General features: G+C 41.3%; 1 protein-coding gene across 2 annotated transcripts; it reads right to left on the minus strand.

Annotated features, from left to right (window-relative positions):
- Positions 1-619: 619 nt before the first annotated feature.
- MAP9 (microtubule associated protein 9) lies at positions 620-15,208 on the minus strand. Of its 2 annotated transcripts, none has more exons than XM_048942937.1 (10): positions 15,019-15,208; positions 13,643-13,748; positions 12,760-13,010; positions 11,986-12,041; positions 11,326-11,491; positions 10,573-10,662; positions 9,730-9,891; positions 8,960-9,105; positions 7,272-7,404; positions 620-1,014 (listed from the first exon to the last, which is right to left on the minus strand). In XM_048942937.1, the coding sequence occupies exons 1-10, from the start codon at positions 15,088-15,090 to the stop codon at positions 892-894; spliced, it is 1,305 nt and encodes a 434-aa protein (XP_048798894.1). In that variant the 5' UTR covers positions 15,091-15,208; the 3' UTR covers positions 620-891. The 2 variants fall into 2 exon arrangements, with proteins under 2 accessions (XP_048798894.1, XP_048798895.1); XM_048942938.1 differs by having other exon boundaries at positions 15,064-15,206.
- Between the last annotated feature and the right edge of the window lie 6,777 nt (positions 15,209-21,985).

Here is a 21,985-nt window from a genome sequence, read left to right on the forward strand (position 1 = left end):
CTGTGATTCTACAACAATCTAAAAATTAATCGTGCTCTCTGTAGTTTGTTTCTTCATGAAGAACAACATTCTCACACCATACTGATGGTTTAGCCTCATGCCTCTGTTCTACTGCAAGACACCCAACATCTCCCCATCCTCCCTGTTTCACACAGCAGTTCTTCCAGAATAAATCCCCCAGTCTCATCTTCCTCATGGCAGAACCATTCCTGATGACAATCACCATTCTCACCTTCCACGCGTGAACCATCTCTCAACTACTCACTCAAAACGGGTTTTGCAGGTGAAGGAAGAGAAGCAATTCAAGCATGCCATCAGGCTTGAACATCCTTGCATCTTGCACACATAGGTAGGCTCCCTGGCCTGTACTTTCCCTTTTCTTGAATACTGTGTTCATCATGTTTATCACCATTTAATTTTTTATAAATAGAGACTAAAATATTTTGAATGGATGTGGAAGTGTTTTCATTTTTTTCTACTTGCAAGTGACCACTCATTTTGAGTAACAACTGTCATTACTGCTGCTGAATAGTAATAGAGTAGTAATGTAAGCATAATCGTTCTGCTTACTACAACAGTAAGCTGCCACTTACTGGGTAAAAAAACAAAAAAAACAGAGTCTAGCCTCACATCTCTTGATTATCTACCTTCACCAAGAAGGAATGGAGTAACACAACATTTAACAAAACTAAGTTAAATGCAGAATTACAAAAATTAGTGCATTTGTTAATGTCGTGGAATAGGACAAGTAACCCATTTCAACTCCAGAGATCAAATAAATTAAAAAGAAAGGATAAAACATCTATCATGGATTCAGTGAAAAACTGAAATAACAGACTAGTCTTGAGATCATAAGCAGATTATCTCTTTGTACAGAGGGCAATAGGCTGCTCAGTAGTTCTTTGTATAGGTGACTTTGCCAGGTGGGATCCACGGAAAAGGCACTTCATTCCTATGCACAACACGGAGGTTCTTCTGCTTCTTCTGAAGCTGCTCTCTCCTCAACATGTTTCCCTGAGAATAAAACATTATGTCAAATAAAAGAACTCCAGGGCAATTGAAAAGTCAGAATTATTGCTGCATCTTTCACGTGAAGTTAATTTGCCATTTGGAGCTTCACACATCCCTCTAAGGACTCAGCAGCCACGCACACTGCGCAATGAAACACAGAGGCACTGTAACATGTGGTGTTATTTGCAGGTGAAGTGACAGTCTCAGGGATGAGATGGCTTTGTGTGCCTTCTAAACAAAAAAGACAAGAGAAGGCCTGGTGAATTAAGTACTATGTCCGTCTTGAATTGTGGCAATTGGACAGACCAATACAATAGGAAAGGCATTACAACAAAGGTGTGATTACAAAAGGCACAACAGAGAGGTGCCATAAAGGAAGGAGACTTCTCAACCATATCAGAACATTCTAGGTTTGCAGGGAAAAGCTTAACTAAGGAATGATCTTCAGAAAGAGATCCTTCCCCAGTGGCAGTCAGCCCTTAAATGGGGTCTAAGAGACATGCAGCCAGGCTGCACCCCTTCCAGTCACACAGCTGAACTGCCTTCACCTGAGCTCCCAGGGCTGACCCAGTCCTTTCCCAGGTGATCAATCAGGCTGTGCCTCAACAGTTCCCATACACTGCACCCTTCACAGCATGGACCAATGATTGAGCCAGCTGGAGGGTGAGCCTTCCCTAATACAGGGATCCTAACACACAATTGCAGGTTGACACAGTGTAAGACAGTTGATTATTGGTTTGTGGTTGGGGTTCATGTTCTCCCATGGGCCAGTGCTTGATGGTGTTACTGGAGGCACGCAGTTGTTTGCTGCAGGTCCATCCTATGTTCCATCAGTCCCACATAGCCCATTACCAGATGTCATGCTCTCACAATGACAGTGGAATGCTTCGATGACATTTTGCTCCTTCCTGTCATCCTAGAGTCTTCCAAAGGCTCACAGAGAATAGTACAGATGTTTCAGAGGTACCAGGAGGGGAAGGTCTGCCCTCCAGGGCAAAGTACAGGCTGTATTCCTATCCTGGGTCAACACTTCAGCTTACACTGGGGATGTTCCAGCCACCTGTACCACAACCTTTGGCCAGATATCTGTGGCTGCACAACTGTATCAGGCACCAAAGGGGGTCCTGATCTGCCACAGGGACATGAGGAGGGGCCCTTAGCAATGAAGATCAGGGTGCTGACCACAACGACTGCAGGCCATGTACCGATTACCAGGCAAATGACTGATTCCCCAACCTTCAACAGACTCCCGCAAGGCACAAGTGGGCCACACCATTTTGGTCCTACTTGCACCTTCTGAGGCCATTCTATTGGTGCCAGTGTATGGGTACCTGGTTCTAGATTCTCAGGGACAGGAAAGAGGTTATTTTCATTGCCCATTTAGGGTCTTACCCAACTATTGGTGCCCGTAATTTGGATCCTAAGCAGAGAAGCCCATGTTGTCTGTAGCACTTTTAGGGCATTGAGTCTGCTGTCTCTAGTGCTTTCAATCAATCATCCTGTATCTTTCTTCTGCTCCATCCCAGACCTGAAACCAAAACCCAACGGGGGTCCAAACAGAACTCTGGCATTGCCACAGGCCCCAGTCAAACCCATCATGAGTTACATGGACTTCTAGTTCGGCTGGAAGGATGGGATCAAATACACCCAATGCCTGGCCTTGTTTAACTGCCAGTTTGATCTGTTGGAAAGCCTCTTGTTTCATTCTCCCCCAGTTGCCCCTTTTTCATGAATCTGTATAATGGTCTCAGCAGCTGCACTAAATGTGGTATAAAGGAACACCAATACCCCAACATACCTAAGAACTCCTGCAGCTGCTTTGGTGTTGTAGGGGCTGGGAATGCCTGAACCTTATCTGTTACAGCACTGGGCAGTACGTTGGTCTTTCCTGACCAAACTGCCCCCAGGAATTTCACAGGCAGGCCCGGACCTTGCACCTTCTGAGGATTTATAGCCCATGCTCTTCCAGTCAATGAATCTGCCACCTGTCCTACTGCCTCCAGTGAGTCAGATGTCAACAAGAGATCATCAGTATAATATATAAGCTAACATTATTAGGTTTTTCCCAATTAGCCAGGTCACATACCAGGTTATGGCAATACGTTGGTGCATGCACGTACCGCTGTGGCAGGACCTGAAAGGTCCACTGCCTGCCTCCCCACATAAACACAAACTGGTCTTGTGATTCGTCAGCAACTGGGATACTGAAGAATGCATTTGCCGAATCTAGGACACAGTGATTGGTTTTTATCTCAATGAGTCCATTAAGGAGGCAATATTAGGTATGGCCACACAAACAGGCAGTGTGACCTTATTTAATTCTCTATAATCTACTGTCATTCTCCATGTTCCATCTGACTTTCACACTGGCCATATGGGAGAATTATGTGGGCTACGTGCAGGTCTTACAAACCCAACTTCCTGCTGAAAGGCTATGTGCATTCACCAACCTACAGTCATAACTTAGTGGCACATGACCTTAGCAGAGTGGAATAATCATAACAACATAAAACTGTACCACTATATTGCTGATCTCCTGTTGACAACTGACTCACTGGAGGCATTAGAAAAGGTGGCAGACTCATTGACTACTCCTTTGCATAAGGAAGGGTAGGCTATAAACCCACAAAAAGTGCAAGGACCAGGCTTGTCGTTGAAATTTCTGGCTGTAGTTTGGTTAGGAAAGACCGAAGTACTATCTAGTGAAATAACAGACAAGGTTCTGGCGTTTCAAGTCCCCACCATGCCAAGGCAGTTGCATGAATTGTTGGGTATATTAAGATACTGGCGTTCCTTTATACCCCATCCAGTGCAGCTGCTGAGGCCTTTGTATTGACTCATGAAGAAAGGACAAAAATAGGACTGGGGGAGAACAGAATAAGCATTCCAGAAAGCAATGGAGACACTGGATATATTCGATTCCATCCTTCCAGCTAAACTAGATGTCTGTGTAACTCAGGATGGCATCAGCTGGGGCCTATGGCAGCATCAAAATTCCATTTGAACCTCAGCTGGGTTCTGGTCTCAGGTTTGGCATGGGTCACCTATCTTAGCCAGAGGGGCAGTCTGTCTTCATCACAGAATCACAGAATCACAGAATTGTAGGGGTTGGAAGGGACCTCCAAAGATCATCGAGTCCAACCCCCCTGCCAAAGCAGGTTCCCTACAGCAGGTAATTCATCACCACTGAAAGAACTCCAGAAGATCCTAGGCCCAGTGACGTATCACAGTGATGAGCCAAAAGAAACATTGGCCACTCCACCAGAGAAGAGTTCCATTCAGGATGGGAAATATCTCATTCCTGAAGATGCCTGGTACATGGTCAGAGCAGCCAATGGGCAGAACTGCGAGCCGTGTGGATGGTTATAGCCAAGGAACCTGGTGATGATATCCTGAATATCTGTACAAATAGCTGGGCTGTGTACCAGGGCCTCACACTTTGGATTGCACAGTGGGCCACTCAGGAATGGACTATCCATGCCTGAGCAATCCAGAACAGAGATATGAGGTTTGACACATGGCACATGATTAAACACAAGACCATATATGTCTACCACACTTCTGGTCACCAACCCCTTCAGTCACAGGGAAATGATGAATTGAGAATTCACCAATTCATTCTGACAACACCGCACTCTGGTTACATGGCCTGCAAATATCATGCTCAACACTCCAGTTTTCATCACTAAGGGAACTTTAATCATGCCCCTGTGGCAAATCTGGACTTCTCCTTTGGTACCCGATATAGGTGTGCATCCTCAGATATCAAGCCAAAGGGTACAGATGGCTGGGACATGCCCCAGTGCAAGCCAAGGTGCTGACCCAGGATAGAAATGGGAACTGTATGTTGCTGTGGAGGGCAGACCTAACCTTCTGGTATGTCTGAAACATCTGTGCTACTCCCTGTGAGTCTCTTTGTGTCCACAGGATCACCAGGATGAGCAACATGACATCAAGATGCTCCAGTCTCACTATAAGATCAGTGTGACACCTGGTGGTGGACTATATGGGACTGACAGAACGTGAGCCGAACCTTCTGTGGTCCAAGCAACAATGTGCCACCAGGAGAACCACTGAGTACGAGCCCTCAAAGGAGGCCTGAAACAGTCATTGAGCTCCTGGTGGGAAGGGAGGGCCAACTCAGAGGAGCTCAGGTGTATGCAGTGCACCTGAGGGACTGGAAGGGGGGGGAACAGGATCTACCCCTTCCCAGATCTCATTTGAGGGTTGGCAGTAGAGGTGAGGGCATCTCTTGCTGGAGATCCCTGCCTACCTGAGGCTTTCCAAAGGTAAGCAGCTTTGTTTGCATTTTTGCAGCTGCTGTATTTGGGCTTATTCTCATTTGCTGTAGGCATACTTTTGTCATTCTGCCTTCTATCCCATTATATCATTACTCCTGCAAATTCCTAAGATCACAGACTCTTAAAGGTTGGAAAACACCTTTAGAGGTCATCTAGTCCAGCTCCCTGTTAAAACTAGAGCAGACTGCACAGGAAAGTGACTTTTTTTTTCTGTTAGTTATACTGAGAAGACAAATAGTGAGATGAGAGAATAGACAGGTAAATGGGCACAGACATGTTATTGTGAAAGAGGGAGCTAGAGAGGAATCTTTCATTAAAACTTACTAATACCAGCTATACTTGTGTTATGTACAAAAAATAAGCATTTAAAGTGCTCTGAAATATCAGCTCTGCTGCTAGTGCTTTTAACCTGTGATCTCCAGGTTTTTGTTTAGGTGAATCTTAAGATCCAATTCAATTAAGAATACCTGGTCTGACTAAACCAGCACACAATTATTTCATGTTATTACTAGTGAAACTGATCATAAGCAAGGCCAGGTTTGTATGAAGTAATATCCTTTACTAAAACTAGCAATACAGAACAGTTAATCTATTAAATAGTATTATCTCTGTAGAACTGTATCTTCCTGGACTGTAAGGGTCAACTAAGACAAACTGGGCTCAGTGAGCACTGTAAGATTCTGATTCTTTTCTACCATCCTGAACTTTTGTCTCCCTCCCCTTTAAAAGGTATCCCACACCTATACAGCTGCTGTCTGTCTCAGTTGTTAAATAAGCCCAGTTAAAAAAAGAAAAAACACTGAAATCCTATCTGAGACTCTGGAAAAGGATTCCTTTTTAGGCTATTGATGGTGCAAGTGAGCTGCAAGGACCTTACACCAGCTGAGCTGCAAGATGCCATTCTTATGAATGGGAACAGTGCCCTTACACATAGAGTATGCCACAAATCACAAGGAAGTAAGACAACACAAGAAATGCTTTAAAAAAAAACAAACCCTTAAAGTCAATATGCTGAATGTCTGTGCCATAGAGCAAGCATGGAAAAAGCAGGTATTTGTTTAAGCAGCAAATCATACAACTGTCAAGAAAACAGTTTATGCTAAGAATATCAGCAAACTCTCCTGGTTTGTATAAGGAAAACCGTATTTCCTTAATGTGGGGATTAATTTAAAGCTTAACAACTTGGACTGAAGTTTGCTGATGTAGGGAAAATATAAATGGCAGCATTAATTTCATGCTTTCTAGTCAATGAAGATCTCAAACTTTAGTAAAATGGCTTTTGTCCATTTTGTGACACGGAATTCTCCACTTCAAATGTTTTCTCAAATGTAAGTGCATACACTGTTACAACTGGTAGTGCTGCTGGGTTTTGCTGGTTTTGTGAGCAAGCCCTTCAGAGATGGCTGCTCCTGACTGTATGGGAACTGCTGGGTCACAGCCTGAAGGTGAAGGCAGTTCTCCTGTGCTGCCAGAAGGGGTGGAACCTGGCTGCACCCCTCCTAGACCTATTGAAGAGCTGGCTACCAGTGGGAAGGATCTCTTCTAGAGATCACCTCTATTGGTGTTTTGTGAGTGAGCCCAGGATAGGGGTAAGCCTTCTATTTATTCTCTTTTGTTGTCATAGTGTGCTTTGCCTCTCTTGTTTATTTTGTGGTTATAACAGCCTAATATTCTTTGATTATACACTGACAAAGAATAGAAGAAAATACTATGGAATGCAAAACTCCAAGTCACATGAGTAGGGAAAATAGATTTTTCATATAAGCTAAAGTTCCAGCACATCATACTTGATTACTCTGTTCAAGAAGTTTTGGGGACTAGCTATGTGATACTGCCATCATCTGGTCTCTCCCTGTAACACTACAAAAAAAGCCAGGAACACTAAAATGCAAAGTATTCACCCTCATTACTACATTCATTTCTTTGATTTTTATACAGTGTAAAACACTTATAAATTACCAGCCATCTTTCGTATTCTTCTCTGGCCATTTTATCTTTTTCATCCTTCTCTGCCTGTTGTATTTCTTTTTTTCTTCTCTCTCTGACTTTTTCTGCCTTCTTCTGTTTCATATACTCCTTTTTTTTATCATTCCTGTGAAAAGGATGAACAGGAAATCTTTTTTCAACAATCTAAATGCCATATCTGTGACCGATTAACTAAATTGATTTCAAAGAGCTATTTTATGCACTTAATAGCAGATTAACAACAAACATGTAAAATCTTCGATGCCCATCTTCATGCATGATATCACCAAGATATATGTAGCCTGCTCTGAAAGTAATGCCTCCTATTTATTTCCATGGAATCAGCACCTGGGAAAGGACCCAATCAGCCCTGAGAGCTCAAATGAAGGCAATTCAGCTGTGTGACCAGAAAGGGTGAAGCCTGGCTGCACCTCTCTTACACCCCATTGAAGGGCTGACTGCCACCTGGGAAGGACCTCTGGTTGGAGATCCCTCCCTTGTGCAGTCTTTCCTGTGAGCCTAGATCTTTGGAGATATGTGAACACCTTTATTTTTCCTTTCTAACACCATTCCATCTGCACTAGCGCCTTTGCTGTTACACTCCTGTATCAACCTTCTACTGCATTAACCTTTCCAATTGTAACAGATACAAAAAAGCACAATCACTATTTGATACAGCAAATTCTCAGCTGCAGAATGCTATTTAGTAACACAGTCAACACCATTAGCCAGCTGGTGCAGATGAGCTGACTGAGATGCTATTCACACTATGGTGTGACAGTTGTGCAGGGCTGTCCAGAACGTGGCTTGTCTTTTACAATGCTGTTGCCATGGCTGAAACACACTACCTGCCACTCACTGTGCCCACATCCAGTGTTTGGTCACTGGGTGCCATTTTTTCCTCATGGAGGAATTCAGTGACATACCTCTGCTTCATGCACACTTTCATGTCAGATGCCATTTTGTCAGACTGCCCCTCTGCTGCCATCTGTCACACAGCAACAACATGTAATTGTAGACATGTAATATATTGGTGGAAACATTCAAGCTCTACTGCCATACCACTGGCATCAACTTCTGACTTTGCTGGCCAACACACTAAAATAGGAGGCATTATTTTGGAGCAGTCCTCATACATGAACTTAATCTTTTACCTATTATGATATCATCTTATCTATACTACTTTCTTTCTTATGTTACCATATAAAAATAGATTTAAAAGTTGTGCAGGTAATAGTAAGTTGTCCATGTAAGTCTCTGAAGACTCCTGGCTTCTAAAACTAACAAAGAGTTTCTCCAGCAGATGCATCTTATTTGTTTTTGAGTACACCTACATTCATATGCTGTACTACAAAAGCTTTATGAAAGACCCACCTCCCTTCCCATTGCTTAGTAATGAAGCACGATGCTAGTCATATAAGACTTAACACTATGTCAATCCTACTTATCAGTTGCTGCATCTCTGCCAGGGCTGAGGCAGCTGCCTTTTGGGGAAGAAAGAGTCTAAGTTACTAAACTGAAAGAAGCCACAGGCTGTTCTCACAGCTGTGCTTATTAGCTCTGAGTGAAAAGCTTGCTCTCAACCATGCCACTGTTCCTCAGTCAACAGTGTATCAAACACTACAGGCAACCTGTTCAGCAAAATTTTGGACACTGATACTTCAAAGCCCTAAAGGAGGTACCATTTTTCAACTGCTGATATGCTGTCTCTCTTCTTTTCTGCAGCTAATTCCTCTTCTTTCTTCTTCCTGATTCTTTCAGACTGTTCTTCCTGTCTGCTTTTCTCTCTCAAATATTCTGTTTTTTTCTCTTTCCATTTTTCAAATGCCTAAAGAAAATAACAGATTAATTAGCCATCTTATCCCTCATCTCTGTGTCAACACTCTTTTCATTTATTCAGAATTATTATTTGTATTTCTATACTTTCAAATTTTGGAATATTTATTTGCTGCATTGCTCAGAAGGAGATCTCACTTTATCTAAGATGAGTAAATTATTTTCCCAGTAAGTCTTAACTCTTTGCCTATGTATATATATATGGAGTTCATTTTATGTTCAGCTGACAGAACATAAATACAAAAAAAGCCTGTTTGCATATTAATGTTATACAGCAAAAAAGACAGAACTGCTTAGGGAAGGGACCTTAAAGATCATCTAGTTCCAACCCCCAAATGAAGCAGTTTCTACTCCAGCACCCATCTCCGATGTCTAAGAGGACACACTGCCTCTGAATCCTCAGAGTATGGAAACCACCACCTCAGGGCTGCAGGGACCTTCTGAAGCAGCTGCATATTTTCAACAGGACAGAATCTCACAGTGCCCTGTTCAAAGACTAACCATGTTCAGACTTTGGAATCCCCTTCATTTCTGTCTCCTGCTGGATTAACCAGGTTATCCTCAACAATTCCCTAAACCACAGCTCATATACATTTATCTACGCACTTCACTTTACCTTCTGTGCTGCTTCTGCTCTCTCTGCATTCTGTTCTGCTGCTTCCTTTTCCTTAAGTTTCTCAAGCTTCTTTTCTTCATTCAACTTCTTTGCTTCTCTTGCTTTCATTGCTTTCCAGGATTTAAAAGATGCATCTGCTTCCTCTCTTTTAACGGCTTCTTTCTAGATCAAAAAATACCATTCTCAATTTAAGTACATTTGAATATAAAATACAACTGTAATTGAAAACACTTGCTTTGAATTGATTCTCATATACGGATTAATATAATAGAGAAATGGAAATAGATTTGTAGAAAACACTCCAAATGAAGTATGAACTATACACTTCTATGCTCATTTTAAACTTAATTTACTCAAATTTATATCAACTTATATAAATTACTCCTGCAAAGTGCATAGAAGAACATGAAATACATATTAAATGCTCAAAAGGAAAGCCTGCTTAATACTGGAAACACAGATCCACGAGCTACACATTTAAAAGGTAGAAAAGTATTCCTTGAGCTACTGAGCAAACTGATTTTCCAACAGAAGATATGTTAGAACTTAACACTGGAATGGATGAGCATCCTGAGGCCTTAGTGAACAAGCTTGAAAATTAATCCAAGAACACTCCTAATATAACTGGTGGGAAGCAGGTAAGTTTGCATGTTTCTGCAGGAAATCACTAGCCTTGTACTCTTATACCAATCACAATAACTAGGACGTGCCACTTTGTTTCAACTCACTCTATTCTAGAGAAAACCAGTAACCTTATAATAGGAGTGATGTCATTTGCAGAAAGCACAGGTCAACAAAAGTGGTAGTTTGTCCATTTCACTTAAATTGAGAGCGTAAACAAACCTTTTCAGTATCATTCCTCAGCTCCTCAGCTTTTTTCTTTTCAGCTCTCTTTAATTCCAGTAGAAAGGCTCTTTTCTTTTCCATCCAGTTCTGTAAGAATCATTGGAAGGCATACATTTTGAAGTGTTTTTAAGCTGTAACTAAATAAGTTCCACATGCAACAACTGAATATTATTAGAGCAGCACCAGTACAATGACCACCAAAATGACTCCCAGTTCTTCCGCTCGCTGCTGCACTAATTACTGCATGTGGAAAAAGTAAGCTGTGCTTCAAATCACACTGATCTAAGCACCATTGGCACACGGGTTTTTTTGTGTTCAAAAATGTCTAAGAATCTACAGTAATAGCTACAACTATGGAAAAACCTTATGGACCTCTAAAATCTTTGAAAAATATAAAATGAAATTGTACTCAGAATATACAGATTACTGTTCCAGAGAGAATGCCAGACGTGTTTTTACTTTTAAAGGAATCCTAAGCTACTTACTTTGGTCAAGAAAAAACAAAGGAAATCATATCATGTATCTGAGAATAATCTGATATAACAGTAAATCATAAAGCACTGCATACCTTTCATTTAGTTTATTAGTTCATAATTTTTAGAAAACATGACCAACAGAAGAAATTATTATATATAAGCATATGCAAGTAACATCATTACAAGGATTGACTTAACGAAAGTAAGCATTGCTGGATCCTCTAACTAGACTTTTATATGCATAGGTGTTTGTTTGTTTGTTTTTAAGATCTACCTGGAAAACAGCTGCTCGCAAACTATCTGCTCTGTCAAGTTCTGTATTGTTCTTCTGCAAGTGTTTATCCTCTAAAACCTTTAACGTTCCCAAATAGCGAGGTGGAACAGTTGCAGCTGATGGAACAGCTTTCACTTTTTCCTTTAAGTGTGCAGAAGGCAGAAACCTACAAAGACACAGACATTATTACAGATCCTTCTATGTCTTGTAAATGATAGCAAGTAATGTTCTTTTTTTTCCCCACCAGAAGTTACTGTGGCTGTAGCTGCACTTGTGTGGGGACAGGAAAAGAAGGAAGCCTGTTTGCTTTGGACAGCTTATTATTGACAAAACAATCCATTAATCAACACATTCAGACCAACAGCTTTTACAAGCTCCTGATACTTTCACCTATTAAATTAAAAAGTGCTTAAAACCTGTCAAGATACCATGGGCTTAACTCACTGGTGAAGATATTAGCACAAACTCATTATAGACACTGGCAAAAGACTTGGAGTCTAAGTTTAGCAAGAAGTACAATAACGTGCCTCATCTTCTCTCCACAGATGGCCAGAGGCTGTTAGCAATTAAAAAACTGTTGATAGAAGATGAGTGCAAAGTGATATTGTCACAGTACTTACAGATACCCTGTAACCTGTGATATGTAGTATAATCTCTTACTTGCAAGACGAGGATTTTGAGCTCTGTAGAACTGCTTTCGTTGTTCCACTTTGTTTCTAAGACATAAAAAGGGAAAATTGTAGTGTGTCAGGTAACAGAACTAGAGTATCATGACACAGATTTTGAAGGCCAACATGTTAAATATGTTAATATGCCAAATATATACACAAGAAAGCCACTCAAATATAGCACAGGTACAGTATGGGCTACAAAAGTTGTTTTTTTCTTTAAAAAAGAAACAAATACAAACACCTGACCAGAAGTCTATAGTTGAGAGACACAAAGGAATAAAAACAACCTGGCTGAGCAGTGGGTTTCCTTGCTACAACAGTAACTGTTTTCAATATTTAGCTTTAGCAGTTACATACATCCACACACTTTCTTCCTTACAGTAAGGCCTAAAGTGCTTTGTATCTTACTTGTTAATCAAGTCATGCAATGGATTCCATTCTCTGCCAACATATGCTGCTCACTTCAACTCAGAACAGAGATCTGACATGTTTACTTCAGTAAGGTTATTAAACTCAGTCTTGAAAACACATATTTCACTAACTTTATCACTTTTAAACACAGTGCAAAAAGTGCTTCCTGCCCCTTCAGAAAGGTATTCCCTACATCTTCCTTAAAAATAAACATGATTTATATGAGCCCTGGGTCCAGAAGTTTTACAAGCAGAGTTTTAAACACTAAAGGAACCAACAGTAAATTCATTTACAGAAGCTTTCACTGCATTTCTAGGACATTTTTCTGAACAAAAATGCACACAAAAAATACCTGCCCAGAATCCTCTGAAGTGTTCTTCACCTCCCCACGGTTAGACAGACCATCCACTGGTAATTCTTGTATTGCAGCTATTACTACTGGCTCCTGCACAATTCTCTCCTTGTATGAACTGTCATCTGCTGACCTCTCTAACTTTGTTCTCTCGTGTGCTGTGGTGGTCATTGCTACTATCAGAGCAGCAGGTTTCCTACTATTATCCTCCACCAACAGTTTCATGTCACTGTTGATATCTTTCTTCTCATCTAGAGGAAGTAAACAGATTAAGTGGACACATTCACTTAGACAACACATGAACAACAATTCTGTAGCACAGAAAGAACAATACTGAGAAGCTAAAAACATTTATCTATGAAACTTATTACTAAATTTGATATTGGACAATTTATTTTCTTTATATGTGCTCATAAGAACAATATGGACTAATGACAACAGTATTCATTTACACTGAAATGTATGATTGGACTGGCAAGATAAAAGCTTTAGCAAATGTTACAGAATGTAAGAGAGTACAAGAACAGCCAAATTTCCCAATTTTCTCTCCACTCAATTACATTTCTAGTGCAGCAATCAAAAAATAAGAGCCATTTCAATCACATAAGAACTCTCCAGACATCTAATCAACTACCACTTTCATAGGCACAGTTCTACCAGACTTTGAAAACACAGTTTCTAAATGCCTGGGACAATACTGGATTTAGACATAACTGCAAGAATAAGGCCAGGCCCTTCACAGAAACAGAATACAAGGAGACAAGGGCAAGAGAGTAGAAAGGTAATTAAGAAAACTGCCAATTTTAAGACTTGTATTGGAATCTCAGATGATACTGAGGCATAAGCAATGACACCCATCTGGTTTCATGTACTTAAGTCCTACCTTTTTCAGGTGGTGCTTCTCCACACAGTAATGCATTGGAGTCTCCACATCTCTCATTGTGGGGAGTAGAGGAAAATGATGGTGAAGTACTTTCTAGACGTGGGCCCTTAGATCAGAAAGTGGCAAATAAACAAGTGGGCAATTCATAACAATTAAGAACTATTTATCTTGAGTTCAAAACACACTGATAGAATGTTTCTTCAGAACTCTCTAAGTACTGGTACTGTCTTATATTCAGAGCAATCAAACCAATCAACAGAATTCTTAAAGGCTGCAAAATATCACAAAATCCTATTTCTTGTTAGAAAGAAAAATGATGATGTTCTCTTATTTGCCCTCACCATAAGAATACTACTGGCAAAGATTTTTCCCCACTTCTGTTTTTCTTACAGAACATTTTGATAGTGAAACGAAAGTTACTATCAAAAGCTTCCAATGTAAATTGTAGAAATAAAATAAGCACGTACATTCTCCATTTGCACTCTTACTTCAGGACCAGAGCTTGTGGCAAGCACTGCTTTATTGCATGAGGCTCTGGCACCCAGAGTAGCTACAGGCAATGGTGTCCAAAACGAAGACAACACATTTCTAGGAGTTATTTTTCTTTCTGACCTACTAAGCTCAGTGTCTTTCACTTGACCAACTTTTGCTCAGTGTGTTTCATGTGACCAACTTTTCCCAATACACTTCTTGGTTGAGCTGATGTTTTATAACAGCCGCCTAGCAAAGGAACGCTGACATTGTGAGATGAAAATGAGTACTATAGTTGAACTTGCATCTAACTAAATGCATGTTAGTTTGGATTACTTTGTGAAGATAGATTCAATAGATTTTCAGTTAAGTCAGCTATTTAAATAATTGTACACTCTATCTTGGGGGGCAAATACAAACAGCTATATGAGCTTATTTGCATTCTTTGAGGAAGTTTAAGGGAAGTTTCTATAAACAGACGATCTAGACATTTTGTTTTTCCGTTCACTGTTATCTCTGTGCGTATGTTGAATCTACATGTAAGAACCCATCTAAGACAGAATTATTCCCATAGCCATAAATTAGAGCATTTATCTCAAACGGCACTGTTACAACGAAACCTTTCTGTCTTGCTTAATTCCCTGTGTCTACTAGAGAAGACACGAAGGGAAGATTGCACCGCACAGTGCAGAACAAAAAAAAACCCAGGTGGGAGACGGCACGAGAAACGCCATCAGAAGAGCGCTGCAGTGATGCTCCCGTTCCTCCCCTTGCGCACCCCCAGCTTTGGTTTCTTTTCCTTCCCATGCCGCGACACTTGCGCCTCTTTTAATACGAGAGCATCAGCTGCTTCTTGTCGCAGTTCCGAAACAGCTTTGCAGATGACTTTCCCGCAGGAGACTCACTGCCAACTCAGCGCTCGCCCCCTCCGCACCCCGCCGCCGGCTCACCTCCGCCGAGGCGCCGTCCCGCGACATGGCGGCTGCCGCCCGCCCCTTCCGCTGCGCTCTGTGAGCAGACAAAGGTGGCGGGGCGGCGGAGGGTTCGAGGCGCGCCCTGCCGGAGGAAGCTCAAGTAGGGCACGAGTAGAACGTCAAGGCAACAAGGAAGAAGTCGCCGCGTTCTTTCTCTGTGGCAGCGTCACAGCGACTGCTGCTGCAAGGCAAAACTCTCTCCTCCTCTCATCTGAGGGACTCATTTTATTGCACTCCAGAAGGTGGCAGCAAAATGTTTTAAGACAAAATGACCTGGTTTATTTGTGATGCGTCCACTTGAATTATTTGAAGTTCTTCTGTCTTAACAGTGATGCTCGTGGCACTTTTAGAAAGACACTGCATTCATTTAAAACAGTTTTCCAGCTTTGCATGCTCTATATAGAAGGGATTATCTTATTTATGTTTTTGTCAGAACACATGAGAATCAGGGCTACATCTGACAGTCTTAGCTCAGGCAGAACAGCATAGGGAGCGTATAAACAGGAGGGAGAATGGCTGTTTGTGAGGGTGGATGGTGATAAGACAAGGGGGAATGGTTTTAAAGTGAGACAGGGGAGGTTTAGGTTGGATATTAGGAGGCAGTTTTTCACCCAGAGGGTGGTGAGGCACTGGCACAGGTTGCCCAAGGAGGCTGTGGATGCCCCATCCCTGCAGGCATTCAAGGCCAGGCTGGATGTGGCTCTGGGCAGCCTGGGCTGCTGGTTGGTGACCTGCACATAGCAGGGGGTAGGAACTGGATGAGCACTGTGCTTCTTTGCAACCCAGGCCATTCTGTGATTCTATGATAAGGTCCCACTGACACCCACTGAGATGAATGGAGTTTATTCTAACTGAGACCGCAAGCTTCTGATGTAACTACAAGGGTTTTTGAGAGCCCACTTAAATATTCTGACAGCTTACTAGGATCAACAAGAATAAGATTTTATGGCCTGAAAGTGATCATTACATCTGTGTCGATTTTTTCTTGATTAATAACTGCTCAATATATCACAAATATGAAGTTATCAAAAAGATGTACACTGGAAGGTGAAGATGCTCTTTTTCTCCCACATACACGAGGAGCATAGAGAACAGCAATTGAGTAAATCCAGCAATTACATTGATTCAGCTAAAATAAATGCAGAAGGACTATTTAATTCTGTTGCCTAAATGTAGGTTAGTAAGCAAGATTATACAGCGACAAGCACCACGCTGTCTCCTCTCGCTTCATATGACATCACCTATTACAGTGTGCCATATTTTGAAAAGCTATGCCTGTCTTGCCAAAATACACCATCCTTTTTCTGATTGTCTGAAAATAAAATCAGAAATACAATCAGTCGTACCTTAAGCCTGCGGGGCTAGGTCTGCTGGAGAAGATCTGCAAGTCATCCAGATCAGGCACGGCTGAGCTGGGTTTGACCTTTGTTGCCTCAGGTGGTGAGAGCAGAGTTATCATGTTGGGAAAGCATTCTGCACCAGCAGAGCTCAGGAAAGCCTCTAAAGATTCGTAGGTGAGTTGTAAACTGCAATGCATGCTGTCTCAGGAACTCTGAGGCCCAGATGTACCCAAAACCAGCTTTAAACAGCTCTGGAGTAACTGCAAAAGCAGCCAGTGCAGCAGGGAAATGAACAACAGCACTTCAACCTTTTGTTCTCCTCACCATAACTATTTTGAGTCTCTCATCGCTGATCCAACAGGAGGGTATTGGACAACTCACCTTAATTAACTTAACTCCTATTGGCAGTTATGAAGACCTAAAGCAGAAAAAAGTGAGAAACTTTTGTCTTTTACCCAAACTGTCAATGCTAATGTATTTTTCCCCATCTTTTCTTTTGCATTTGTACAAATATACTATTTAATTATGCAATGGAAATGAAATATTCATTACTTTATGGTAAAACCTTCTTTCAGTGTAAAAATATGCTCTTCTTTTTCTTAAAACAAACTGTCATTTTTCACAGATTTACACAGCAGCTTCATCCCACTACATAGATAAAAGCAATTGAATTCCAGTAGACTACAAAATACTTCATTTTTAATCACACCTGGGACCAACTGAAAGAAGAGCTGTCACACTGAAACTTTAGCTTAAAATTTGGCTTGACCTTTTCTTCATTATTCATTCCCATAGAAAGTTCAATGACACGAAAACAAAATGTTTCGTTTTTCTTACTGGAACTGCATTCAATGGTTTCCCACCTTGTTTCCAAAAGAGAAAAGCTAAGTTTGTAATGCACTGTTAATTGATAGACCATAGTAACATCCATAACATGTGCTGTAGGTAGGAATTCAACATTGTTATTTGCATAAATTCACCCTCTCACATTTACATCTTGATCCTGAATTGCAAGTAGCTTAAGAAGATCCAGGCAGGATAAGAAGGTATGGCAGCTTCACTTGGCTGCTTATTGCCCTCAGGAATATTATCTTCAAACTTTGATTTGATAAATTGTATGTGTCTGCAAAACTGGAGCAAAGGAGAAGTGGTTAAAAGAAATAAATAGAGGTGGTAAAAAGTTAATGTAGATAGTAGTGTATAGAGGAAGGTATATTCTTGACTGGTTAATTTAGGCCTGAGCATTTGACTTAGAAGCAGCAGGTGGAGGTAGATATCAAGGGAAAAAGAAAGCTATTTTAAGCTTAATTTTTTGGCTTGCCTTTTGTGTGTGTATGTGATGGTACTTGATGTGATTTTAAGGAAATGCAAATGGAGCACAGAGAAATGAAGAAGTGAGACACAGCTGTTTGTTGGGCTTGGTCATGGTAACAGACAGTGAACTTTTCAAACAGACAGAGCTCGGATGTGTTAGTGATGGCAGATTACACTTCCTGCTAAGGGGAGTCAGAAAATGTGAATCTTTTCATGTCAAGTGGAGTCATTTTGTGTGCAAATGACTCAAGCTACTGCTATCTGCTGTAAATTCTGCATTTAAAGTCTTGCAGATGTGCTCTGGTTAAATAAACATCTTTGATAGAAAGCTCACAGACTACATGTGAAACTACAGTTTCACTAAACATCTCTCACTTGAAGCATCTCTACGCATTAAAGGCTGACAGAAAAACCCAACAGCTGTTAAGTGCCGAGGAGCAGCTCAGGCCTTTTCTGTTATGGCAGATTTCACTGCAACAGGAAGAAGACCTGTCATATTATCACCTGCACATTTGAGAAGTGTCAGGACTTCAGCTGTTCCCACCCTCAGGCTCACTAGACCTTGGATTAAAGGCTTGGACCATGTCCTGCAGCCTTGCAGACCCAAGGAATAAGAAGTCTGATATCATTAAAATTAATCAGAGATAAGAGATGCAGTAAAAGGCCAAATTAAATTGCTCTGTGGTCAGAAGGATTGACTGACTAATTCCCACTGACAATGATAATGTCTGCTCATGCTTTTTATGTCTATCATTCTCTCTGGTTGCCTTTTAGCTTTCAGTGCTAATACGGTTCAGTAGGACAGGAAGATTTAAAGGAAAGTAATGCTGCCAGGTCTGACTGCAACCATTCCTTGCATACAGCACAAGCAGCTTGAGAAAGTAAGGTTATATAATGGCTTTAGTTGAGTAAGTGTAGCAAAACTAAGGCCCATCAAGAGCCCATATGACACCTCTTTACTCCTTAAACTTGTAATTGATGCAGGGGAACAACTTTTTATCTTTGGAATGTCATGATCTGGACTCTATGATTTGGAATGTCTGTCACTATACTTATATAAGCCTCACTGGTTTTCAGGTGAGTTATATGCCCCGTCCCTGGAGACCTTCAAGGTGAGAGTGGATAAGGCCCTGGGCAACATGATGTGGTGCCCCTGTTCCCTGCAGGGGAGTTGGACTACATGGCCCTCAGAGGTCCTTCCAACTCTAAAATTCCATCATTCTATCATTAGATCTCTCTGCTACACTGCTGAGAGAAGGAATTATTCTCATTTTAAAGATGTAAGATAAGACCCAGGAGCTACGCCAGCAACCCAAAGGCATGCAAAAATTCTACGGTATTGTAATTTTGGAAGGTTTCTAAGACTTCTATTTTTCACAGTTATGCCCTTGATCAGTGAAGAAAATTCAGACATCATAGGTGATGATGTCTTGTACCTACCAGAGGCAGAGATACACAAGAAGCAGAAGGATCTATGGATCTGAAGATGTTTCAGTGCTTGATATAAGGCTTCAAACAGCCTTCTTTTGTGTGGTTTCTTTTTTTTACATTAATTTGTTTGTTTCATATGTTCATTTAGTTTTATTAGTAGTAGCAAAGGAGATGTTGAATGGCATCTTTTCTGCACATGCTCCAGACATCTGCACCTTTAAAAGATTGCTGTTTGAAGGAAGGGCAGTCCTTCACACAGCCTTTGTAGCCCTTTGTAGCCCTTTGTAGCCTTTTGGCCCTCTGTAGGCCAGCCAATGCACACACACACACACTGGTCACATCTGGGGCTGCAGGCTGAGCCCTGAAGCACTAATGCCAGAGACCTGCAAAATATAAGTTCCTAATTTTGTGTAGTTCCTATGGAGACCACACTACTTTATATTTTTCTCACAGATCAAGGATTATATTGACTTCCCCTATATTAATATCGTTGTGTACTTTTATTTCTTCGTCATTGCTACGAGGGTTATGGAAAGAACATTTCATTCAGACATGTTGAAGGAAAGCGTTGATTATCCCTAGCAGTTGGAGTCCAATAGTCCAAGTTACTAATCTGGAACATTAAATTAAACTCTGTATTTGCAAAAGAAGCTTAACAGTTCATCTTTTCTTGTTCTCCATGTTTCCTTCCTTCCGTCTGGTGAGTTTATAGCCCCTGTAACTGACTTGAAATGGTGCAGCTGCTAAGATTATTTAGCTTCAGTTTAATATCAGATGTCCTCAGTACAAATCCGCACTTCAAGTGAGCTTTTTTTCTGTTCCCTATTTCTTTTTCCATTTGGTCTGTCCTCAGTTTGGGGGATTATCGAAAGACTGGTCGAGTCTCCCTGCCAGGCTTCTTCCAGCTGCTCTGCCAGAGCAGAAAGCAGAAATCAGGAAGATTGTGGCAGGGCCATGTGGCAGGGAGCTCTGAGAGCCAGGCCTCTCAGCACAGCCTGGAGAGCACAAGGGAATAGGGCAGATAGGCTCCCTCCTTGGCGCAGGGGGGAGCTGGGCCACTGGTGGCAGGCAGGGCACAGCAAAGGGCTGTGGAAGAGATAGAGGAGCTCTTTGTGCTGGAGTATTTCAGACTGTGAACTCCTCAAGAAAGGGGTGATGCCTCCTCTGAGTACAATTTCATGCATGCCTAGATGCAGTTTGGCTGGTGCAAATTGTGTTTTCAGACACATAGGCTGGCCCAAAGTGTTTAGCGAAGTGGGAAGGAGAGCTGCTCAGCTCTAGTGCTGCAGGCTCTTGCTGACAGCTGTGCTATTTCCCTTTCTGAAGTAAACTCGCTCAGTAGTAACACTGCTCATTCTTCCCAGTGGCGCCTTATGCCATGAAGATCTGCTCAGAATGTCTGAGCTACATGAAAACCTCTCTGGGTGCAAATCCAACACACTGAAGCATTACAAAGATTAATACTCTCAAATGGTGTTCTGAAACTGAAGGCTGTAGCTGGAAGACCATTTGCAACATAGGTTTAATCACCTTTTTTTTTTCTTAGTTTCAATACTTTCACGTTTAAAGTGACAGTGCCTGATGCAGAAGCCACGTTTCCCTGAGGTTAAAACTTGCTATTCAAAACAAGTTGCTTTAAGACTACTTGCAACCTGGAAGTAAGCCCATCTTACACATTTATATCGTATTATCTAACTGCCTGATTGCCCACCTATCTGCTTAATTGCTGGGCTCCCTGTGTTGAAAGCAGACCCTGAGATATTTCAAGAGCAAAGCCAGCGTGATTCTTTTCATCTCTTACCCATGAATTATCCATAGGATAGCAACTGCACTTCACACCAACGGTATTTTCTGAAGCTTTATAGCTCTATGGCATTGAAAAGCTTTAGATGCAATATTAACAAGGAGCATCAACGAAACAGAAATTATTCACCCAGCTGCTGAGAATCTATTCCTGTTAGTAGAGCTGTTAACTGTGAGAGCCATTTAATGACAAAATACAGCTGGGAACTGCATTTTGGATTGTATCAAAACATTGTTTTTCCTGTAGAAGAAGAATAATGGAAAGCAGATCAAGATGAGGTGGTAATCGCATGTTGATCTTTTATATGCAGGGTTTCATTAAAAAGTTTTTGTTTGCTAATGATGCAAGAGACCTATTTGCACTGCGGTCAGGTGCTAAAGGCATTGAGCAGTGCTTTTCTTAGACAAGACTGTTGCCTCTTTGGGTTCTGTACTGCTGTGTTTTTCAAACACAGTTATTTACCTCATAATTCACAGGAAACATGCTAGCTGTATCTCCAAATCATCTGGGGAAATGCTGTGCCACTCAGGCAATGCCAGGAGGAAGCACAGTTCAGTTAGCACTATCTTTTGAGCAGTGGCAGCAGTGACAGATGCAGACGGCTTACTACACCCCAGTAGCTATTACAGAATTATATGGGATTTTCTCTCATGCTTTTTGTGTCTCATTTTCACTTCAAAATCACGAAAGGATCTTCAGAAAAAAGCAGGGATCTATCAAAAATATTTTTTTCTCCTGACTTCTTGTTCTGTTTTGTGCAGCCAGACACTGGAAGAAGTGTCTTTCATCTATCACCACCTATGTCATTTGAAAAAGAGGAAAAAATCTCCACTGATATTATGTCCATTATACATGCTTAAGCAAACTGTATTTAATGCAGTAAGATGTAGTGGCTTTTATACATGCTAATGCATGCGTTTGTGATATTTAAAGTGTTGAATGGTGGCCTAATTTTACAGTATTGGTTTTAGCAGCAGGACTATAATGATCTGTAAAGGGGCAGAGCTTG

Source organism: Lagopus muta, chromosome 4, assembly GCF_023343835.1.
Source record: "Lagopus muta isolate bLagMut1 chromosome 4, bLagMut1 primary, whole genome shotgun sequence".
Lineage (NCBI taxonomy): Eukaryota > Metazoa > Chordata > Aves > Galliformes > Phasianidae > Lagopus > Lagopus muta.